Here is a 9,577-nt window from a genome sequence, read left to right as displayed (position 1 = left end):
TATTACGATAATACAATTAACCCTAACCTTTACCTAAAAAAGAAATTCAAAGCCGACCCGCACTCATCTAGCATCTGTAAATTAAAATAAAACAATAATAAGATAATAAAGATATCAAAACAATACAATTAAATCTAACCTTTACACAAGAAATTCTCCAAAGCCAACCGACATTCGTCTACGACCTGTAAACTATAAAAAAATAATATAATAGTGATCAGTAAACTTCGATTTTGATCCAACTAATTCTTGTCTGAGCGATCTTATTGGTAGGTGGTAGATAAAGAAGTTAGTTATGAGCAACAAAAAGTATAATATATTCTACTAAAGTGACACATAGAACGGAATATGTTGAGGTATGCTATGAGAAGTAGAAAAGAAAAAATATTGAACTAAAAGGATACATTAAGCTAAATTAAGCTAAGCAAAATTAAGTTGGCATAGCAAATAATATTATGTTTAAATTAACAACGTAAAAAGGGAGAGATGATATAGCGATCAAAAATCTCAAATTGTTAAAACTGTGCTGAGACGGAAAACAATTAAATTTGTTGAGACAAAAAAAATGAAAGATCATAGCTATTTATAACAATGAACAATGAAAAAAAAGCTCAAGCATTTATAAAAGGACACAAAAAACCGTGGTTGAAAGAAACTAAGTAGGAATTAAATAGGATTAAAAAAATATAAAACGGGTAAAGGAAAATTTTACTTAGGAAAATTTTATTATGGAGAAAAGCTAAATTTGGTTAAAATACAGAAATCAGGTGAAAAAAAATTTGGGTATAGGAAAATTAGGAAAATTTTAGTTACGAAAATTTTATTATGGAGAAAAGCTAAATTTGGTTAAAATATAGAAAACGGGTAAAGGAAAATTAGAAAAATTTAGGAAAATTTTAGTTGTGAAAATTTTATTATATTTATTTTGTAGAATTTAATTGTAGGGAAGAGGGTAAAATACAATTTTGTCTAAAACGGCTTGTTTTAATGAAGGACAAAAAGTTCAATTGACTTTTAAAGGCCTTCACACTTTTAATATATTATATAGATATAGATATAGATTTTAGATTTATACTCATCACGTTATTAGAATCCTTTCCCTTCAATAAAGTATAAATTCAACCCCAGGCCAGATGATCATTAACTAATGTCGTATTAATAAATTATACTACCTCACGTTATACGAGTCCCTATTTTCTTTAATAAAGAATATAAAAGCAAAAATACACGGTAATTAAGCAAGTTGTGATATACACATCCACATCTACGGCAGGGGAACTTTCTTTTGATAAATTAAAGTAGGACTGCATGTTAGTATTGAGTAACTTTTTTTCCCTAGATATTAATCTACTATCTACAATACCCAATTTATTCACCAGAGTCCAGAGTCTTTATCTTTATTTAATTGGAGGGTTTGTCACTTTTTTTCCCACTATTTGAGAGAGAAAAGGTGCATGTTCTCTTCTTCAAATTAAAACCAACCTATTCCTTCCTATTCTATTTGCATATCGCATTTGTTCTTGAATCTCTTTGGCATAGTATTCGCGATTAAGAAGCAATAACAGCTCAGAGAGAAAGAAATTAAAAAGAGAGAATGTTCCATGCTAAGAAACCTTCGACTATGAATTCCCATGACAGACCCATGTGTGTTCAAGGAGACTCAGGTCTTGTCCTCACCACTGATCCTAAACCTCGTCTTCGTTGGACCGTTGAGCTTCACGAGCGTTTTGTTGATGCTGTTACTCAGTTAGGTGGACCTGATAGTATGTTCTCTATATACTCCCTAGCTAACCCTACATATATAGAGTTACTTATGATCCACCAGTACCTTTTCAGAGGTCGATTCAAGATTTAAATATGATTACAAGTTCGAACCATTATGTTTCTTTTGGTTTTCTTCTTGTTTCTAAATCAACATACCTTGTATTCCTTGTGCAGAGGCAACACCTAAAACTATTATGAGAGTTATGGGTGTTAAGGGTTTAACCCTTTACCATCTCAAGAGCCACCTTCAGGTTTTGATCTTCTTTTTTCGGCAATTCAAGATCTAATTTTGACCTTATTCATGCAATGTTTGACCTAAGATATTTTTGATATAATTAGAAATTTAGACTGGGAAAGCAGCCTCACAAAGAATTCAATGATCACTCGGTGAAGGATGGTGATAGAGGTACTGATCATTCTTTTTACTGCTTGTTCAAGTTTATCTAGTAGAGATCGATCTTGTAGATGATTGTTTCCTATTAAAATCTTCAAGTAACTGCAGCAACCAGTTTAGAACTCCAAAGAAATTCGGCATCCTCATCTGGAATGATCGGGCGTAATATGAATGAGTATGTTTTTTCTTCATTTCCCTTTTAACTTTGTTATAAATCATCTTGATCCTTTAGTTTGCTTTCACTTCAATTATTAGGAATTGATTATTAGTCGGAGTATGTTTACACTAGTCCCTTTCTTTTCCTTTCTTATTTCAATTTTTTTTTTTGAGTTGTATGAGAGTCTAAATTTAAGGAAGAGTGTAATGGGAATCAAACATTAATATAATCCTCTAGTATGAAAGGTATCAATTTTTCCAATACTGAGATCTTCTTTTTTCTTTTTTCTTTCTAGTAATTGCTTAATTCTGTTGTGGATGGGCGGTTGAGCTTGTGACATAAAATCAGTTTAGTATATAAACTCGGGATCTTTCATGTCTACTATTTCATGTAGTTACCACCTTTAGTACAAGTTATTGTCATCAGAGGAGTGTCGATTTGATTTTATCTTTGGGAATTGTATGGGATTACACTAAATGGTGGATGTATTAACGTTCATATCTCTGATGGAATTAGGATGCAAATGGAGGTACAAAGAAGGCTGCATGAACAACTGGAGGTAATTATATATTTCAACCTTTTTTTTTTCAAGCTATAATAGTTCTCTATCATTACCAGATAGCAGAGGTTGATCTTAAATTTTAAATTTAGGGTCATCCATTACTTCATCCGCCACAATTTATTTAGTACCATTTGATCCGACACAAAGGTTACGAAAAAACGAAGATTTTTTAAATTTGTAGTCTAAAAAAAAACCTAGGATATTTGATGTAGTTATAAATCATTTCATTAAGAGTAGAGAAATTATAAAGTTATGTTGTTTTTATTACAGAAAAGTGACATTCTTTTAACAAAGACTAAAATAAAGTAAATACTCTAGATAAAAATATAATATCCAGTACATCAAAACCAACCTATAATAACAAAAATAAGTTTAAAAAATCTAATCCAAAGGATGAATATAATAAATGGATACCAAAATAAATAATTAATTACAACTTTTTAGATGCATTAATTTATTAATTTTACCAATTCCTTGATATACTCCCCTGTTTAAAAAAGAATGACCTATTTTCCTTTTTAGTCCGTTTAAAAAAGAATGACCCCTTTTCTTTTTTGACAATACTTTAATTTTCATTTTTCACATGGCATGTTTAGGACCAGAAGATTAAAGGACATCTTGGTACATTTGACACAATTTTAATTTAAGACCACAAGATTCAAAAGTCTTCCTTATTTTCTTAAACTTTGTGCCAAATCAAAGTATGCCATTCTTTTTTCTCATTCGTTTTGAAATGAAGGAGTATTTAATTATGCTTTGTGAATCAATACAATTGAGTTGAACCCAATTAATAAGAATGCATCCCCTTTGGGGAGCATATTATTACCATTAAATAAATATTACACTATTGCACTTCCCATTTGGTGGGAATATAAGGGATATGTTGCTGTTATAAATAAATATTGCACTTTTAAAAATTATCAATTAAAAATTTAAGATGGTTAATTTATTAATTTTACCAATTCTTTGATATATTTAATTATGCTTTGTGAATCAATCCAATTGAGTTGAACCCAATTAATAAGAATGCATCCCCTCTGCATTCCGACAAAATCAAGAGTAGTTGCAAGGAGCAGAGCATATTATATATATAGTAATTATATATATATTATGGGTGCAGGTACAAAGACACCTTCAGTTGAGGATTGAGGCACAGGGAAAGTACATGCAGACTATATTGGAGAAAGCTTGTCAAACATTGGGGGGCGAGGAAAATATGGCGTTACCAGCAAGAACATTTAAAGGCATTGGAAATCAGGGAGGACTAATACCGGACATTTCAGCTGCCTTTAAAGAGTTTGGAACCCCTCCTCTAAGTTTCTCCTCATTTCAGGACCTGAATATTTGTGGAGGACACGACCAACAGCTCGAACTTCATGCTCAGAGTAGCATGGGAGAAAGGTCATCATCCTTCGATGGATTCATGAACCTAGGCAATACTACTGATCATAACTTGACTCTGGGAAAGAAGAGGCCTAGCCCTTATAGCAGCAACGGGGGTAATAGCAATGGAAAGAGCCCCTTTATGTGGTCTGATGATTTCCGTCTCCAAGAATTAGGTATGCAAATTTTTTGATCTAAAAGTTAAGTGGTTAGAGAAAGCACACTATGATTTACTTAAATATGTTCTCAAAATTAATCAGGCGTAGCAACAGCAGCAGCCTTAGGTCCTAATAATGAAGACGACCACCAGATTATTCAGATGGAAAGGAGTTGCAATCCCGAGCTTGATTCCGTGTCTGACCTTTACGAGTCAAAGCCAATCCTGCAGGAGGAAAAGAAATGCGACGCCAAGCTGGAGAGGCCCTCCCCGAGAAGAGCCGCCCAGATTTCGAGTTTGAGTGCCCAAGGTGGACGAAGCTCTGTTTTCGGGTAAAACTTGGCCAAAATTTTACAACTGGAACTTTTCTGGTTTCTCCAGTAATTATTGTAGTACTACTATTACTATTATACTTAGCAAGCATAATAACTATTGGCCATACCATGCATATCAAATGAATTCAGTTTTCTACTGTGATATTTCGAAGACCCATGCCATGGTACTTAACGTAACGTATCATGTGACATGGAAACACCTTATTACCTTGTTAGAATTAATGGACGCATCCTGCCCTTCTGAATTGCATGAAGGGAAAAAAAGGTAATTATCAATATTCAAGTGCTCCATCATTTTTTTTACAATCTACACAATACATGTAATTTGTTGGGTACTTGGGTATCATATAGTGCATTAGATTTCAGCGTACACGTCTCGATCATTATCTTTGTATTTTTTCACATTCTATGTATACAATGGATTCACGATTTGAAACTATTGAGTTTTCATAACAACTTCAATTCTAATATACAATAATGATTTCACAATTAGATATATAGTGAATAAGGTTGTATATATATATAAAATTTGCATAGGTGTTATTCCCCCCTGCACCCCCTCCCCTCCCCCAGCATTTCTGTATTTTTAAAATTTGTACATTCAATCGCCTTCAATCCTTCTTTAATAATTCCTCTTCTCGTTTGAACAATCCCCGTTCGCATGGACACCACTTTATGTTCACCTAAGTTGTTTTATCTCTCTTTACTACTACCTCCATTTCATTTTATGTGTCGCCATTTGATCGGACATAGAGTTTAAGAAATATTTGATGACTTTGTAAAGTTTATAAAATTGTCCCTCCTAAAGTTATTTTACTGTTTACTTTTTAGCTGCCTTTTTTTAATAAGTGAGATCCACCAAGATAAAAATGAGAATAATGCCATTAAATAGTTATCAAATAAGGGAATGCAACATTTTTTTTAGGAAGAACCAAAAAAGAATGATTTTCCGCAAAATGATTTTTTGAAAACGGAGGGAGTAACTTTTAAAACGGTTTAGGTCCAGTAATGATTTTTGACAACTTATTTTCCGCAAAATGATAATGAGGTTAACCGTTTCTTTCAGTGCTTTCATTTTAGGCTAAGATTGCATTACAAAAGCAGAATGATGATTTAGAAAAGAAGCTTGATATTCAATTCCTTGCCCCAGTCAAAGAAAACCAAAGCAGAAAAGTAAAGAAGGTTGAGGCTTAAGAATATATTCTTTTTCTTTTATTTGAGGAAAAAGAGAAGGAAGCTATAACAGTAGGGATATTTGGAAGCTTCTTTTCCAATGAGACAAACCGACAGAGAGCATCCAACTTTTAAAATCTTTAGAATTTAGGATTCCATATTCCCTAAGCGTGGCTCTCACAACTATGAGAAGCTTTTCACTGACGAGTGACGGTACTCATCGAAACGGAATTCTATGCATAAGGATCCACTCTAAATTCTTTTTCCCTTATTATCATCTTAGAACTGTCACCTTTTTGAGATTTTCCCACGAGGAATAGACAGTACGGCCCTTCTTTCCCAAAAAATTACTTCTACTCTAGTAGAGCCTATTTCCTCCAAAGTAAAAAGAAGAATATTTGAATCACTCCTTCCATATTTTTTTCTTATATATTTCCAGTTTTTTTCCTTTTTTGGTTGAGATATATCTCCAGTTTATCATACAAGCTACTCTTATTTTTGATTTATGTATATTTATTTCATTTTAAACCTGTTTTAAAGGATGATTATGTTTCTCAATAAATGTGAAATAGAAATGAATTCAATTTTTTTATTTTTACCTTTAGTGAGAAGTTTTTACTGTCTTGGTATGTTTAAGACCACAAGTAATTACAATAATTATTATTTATTTTTTAAATTCAATATCTGGTGAAATAGATTAATGTAAAATTGAAATAATTTGGGATATTAATTATCTCATTTTACGTAACACTATTTTTTTTGAATCTTTTAAAAAACTTACACATTTATCTTTTTAGAAATTACTTGTAATCTACTTGTCCTAGTATAGGTCGCTTTCCTTCCCAAGGATGAATTATTCATCCTAAATGTTTTTCAAGGAGGATTGAACAAAAAGCCAACTCGTGTATATAATTTTTTTTAATGTGACATCAATAATTCACCCTAAATGTTTTTCGAGGAGGATTAGACAAAAAGCCAACTCGTGTATATAATTTTTTGATGTGACATCAATAGGTTGGGGTCTATTTCTAACCCCCTACCGTTAGGTGGCTTGTTTTTGTAAAAAAAAAAAATACTTAACGTATCCTTATTTTAATTCTAATGGCATGACTTGTTGGTACTCTCACCAATGTTCAAAGTTAAAATGATGAGATATTTGGAACTCTTAACATTGCTATTTTTAAAGGATTATGATGCACATATTTCGGCAACTCTATTTAATTTCTTAAATTTTGTGGTCAGTCAAATATCTCATAAATTAGAAGGCAAGATACTATATATAGATAGTTACAGAAGTATAAATCGTCTATATTGGACTTTTTCTGAATTCCAACCTTAAATTCTTGTTATCTTAATGTTATGGTAACTCTATCTAAACTTAAATAGTAGCAGCTGAAGTACGTATATCTTGCAGTTGTTGTGAGAGTTTCTTATACAAGACTAAATCAAAGTGGAAGAAGGGCTTAGCAGAAGGGATACAGTAGCTCTCTCTTTGTTTTTTTTTTCTTTTTTTTTTTTGAGGGGGGAGGGGGGGGGGGGGAGGAATAAGAGAAATAAAGCATATTCATGGTAGTGCAACTGATATACATTTATTGGTTGCAGTGAATTACTAAGTTGGCAAGATGGAAAGGTCACCGACGGTGGAGAGAGGCCGGAGTAAAAAGGCAACTACTTAAAAAGACAAGGCGGACAACGCACTCATCATGCGTACTGCCAGCATAGATGAAGCCTCTTTGTACTCTAGCTTTTGAAGAACCAAAAAGGGATATGCCACATGAAATGTTACTGTAACATCAAAAAGGGATATGCCACATGAAATGTTACTGTAACATCAACGTTTGCATGCATGCATGGCTCAATTTTTCATGACTTACTTTTTCTATACAGTACATCATGTCATTGAAAGTGCAAAAGGGGGTAATTGAACTTTCATTTTTCCAGCCGACTAGCTATGTCTAGGGTATTCATGGTGTGATTTGGATTGGTTTTAACTTAAAAATAACCAAACCATCAAAATTGTTTTTTTTTAATAATAAACAAAACGAATAGAGTATAAATTTTGCCGGTTCGATTTTATCGGTTTGGTTTGACTTTGAGGTTATTTTTATTTTAAAATGATAAAAAAAAGCAGATAACATTCTCCGCTCACAATATATTTTCGAGAAGCAAATAAATCAAGTAGATAATGCATAGTATTTTTATTCCCACTGCAACACCATACTACAATACCAACTATAGACTTATAGGTAGGGGCGGATTCAGGATTTTCAGTGAGGGGGTTCAGTAGTACATATACGGACTAGTCGAAGGGGGTTCAACCTCTACTATTTATACATAAATTTTTTTTACCATGTAAAAATAGAATAATTTTCCGACGAAGGGGGTTCGGATGAACCCCCTTGGACCCTATGTAGATTCGCCACTGCATGTAGGATATACCATAGACCTGCAGGATATAAGATTAAGCATCAATATGGAAATGCATTACATTGAGATATATACTCAACGACTAAAATGAGTACTTGGTGTGCTCATTTCCCTATTTTGAAGCTTTCGTTGTTTAGGAATTGGTCTTGGACTAAAACACCTAGTAGATGACTTTGGATGAGAATTTCGACAGCACCAACAGGTTCGAAACATTAATTTTATAGGGGGACTTTTGGTTCAGGTCTCGAGGCTTCCAGACTAGCTTTGGGCTAATGGGCGAATTATATGACAAATGGAACAATAGGTGTGACCCCTCTTTTTAGTCGAAACAGACTCAAATAAAAGTTTGGATGGTTCCATTAAGACTAGAATGTCGAATTTGGTATGGTAGCATAGTTCATTTATGCGCACGGGGTTCTGAACGAATCCCGAGCATTCAGTCGAAGTCGATTTTGAACTTAGTAAAATCTGGTACCTGATAGGACCGCTTTGGCGCCTATTGGGCTGCTTTAGTGCTCAACGCTTTAGCGCCCATGAGCCGCTTTAGCAACCCTAGCCTCATGGATGGGGTCCGCTTTAGTGATCAATGGCCACCTCTAAAGTGGGCACCGCTTTAGCACCATTGGGGATGCTATAGCGGTACCTGCGCACGCTGTTAGACCGCTTTAGCGATAGGTTTAGCGCTTAGGTATCTACTTTGGTGGAACCTGGGAGTTTTTTTATCCCTTTTTCTCCACCTATTTTCCACCATTTCTTCCACCATTTTCACACCAAATTACGAGCTCAAAGAGAGAAAAAGTGGAAATCTATCCATAATGAGAATCGTACCACTTTAATGAATGATTTATGAGATTTTGAGACTAAAAATAATGTTTTAGAGATTTGATCAGATAAATTTCGATTCATGATTTTACAACTACTATTTACTTCAATCGAGAGAAACTCCGACCCTCTCTACATTTTTATAATAATTTAGTCCAGAGTTTACCCCAGACAATGGATTTATAGGCTTACACTGTTTTAGCTATGGTTTGAGTTTGTGCATTTATATATATATGGTACTGGATGGAGTAGAGCTAGGATGGTAATGATTATTAAAATCCTAAATCGATACTAGGTCGGTGTATATGGGTACTCTCGAACCCCCTAAGGGCCACTTCATCCGTGAGCCATCATGTCAGAGAAGAGAGGTCGTTATAGGTCCTGCCTTAGCGAGCCGTCGATC

At 33.7% G+C, this 9,577-nt stretch overlaps 1 protein-coding gene across 8 annotated transcripts; it reads left to right on the top strand.

Moving 5' to 3' along the window:
- The first annotated feature begins 1,295 nt into the window (after positions 1–1,295).
- Positions 1,296–8,260, top strand: LOC107863756 (myb family transcription factor IPN2). 8 transcript variants are annotated; one of them, XM_047408050.1, is made up of 8 exons: positions 1,394–1,746; positions 1,939–2,015; positions 2,104–2,170; positions 2,258–2,333; positions 2,832–2,874; positions 3,998–4,436; positions 4,521–4,749; positions 7,528–8,260. In XM_047408050.1, the coding sequence occupies exons 1-8, from the start codon at positions 1,632–1,634 to the stop codon at positions 7,583–7,585; spliced, it is 1,104 nt and encodes a 367-aa protein (XP_047264006.1). In that variant the 5' UTR covers positions 1,394–1,631; the 3' UTR covers positions 7,586–8,260. The 8 variants fall into 8 exon arrangements, with proteins under 8 accessions (XP_016565371.1, XP_047264006.1, XP_016565369.1 ...); XM_016709883.2 differs by having other exon boundaries at positions 1,395–1,763; XM_016709881.2 differs by having other exon boundaries at positions 1,395–1,838.
- Positions 8,261–9,577: the final 1,317 nt, after the last annotated feature.

This window comes from Capsicum annuum, chromosome 3, assembly GCF_002878395.1.
Source record: "Capsicum annuum cultivar UCD-10X-F1 chromosome 3, UCD10Xv1.1, whole genome shotgun sequence".
NCBI classification, from domain to species: domain Eukaryota; kingdom Viridiplantae; phylum Streptophyta; class Magnoliopsida; order Solanales; family Solanaceae; genus Capsicum; species Capsicum annuum.
Note: the sequence above shows the minus strand (reverse complement) of the source record. Positions and strands in the feature narration are given on the sequence as shown.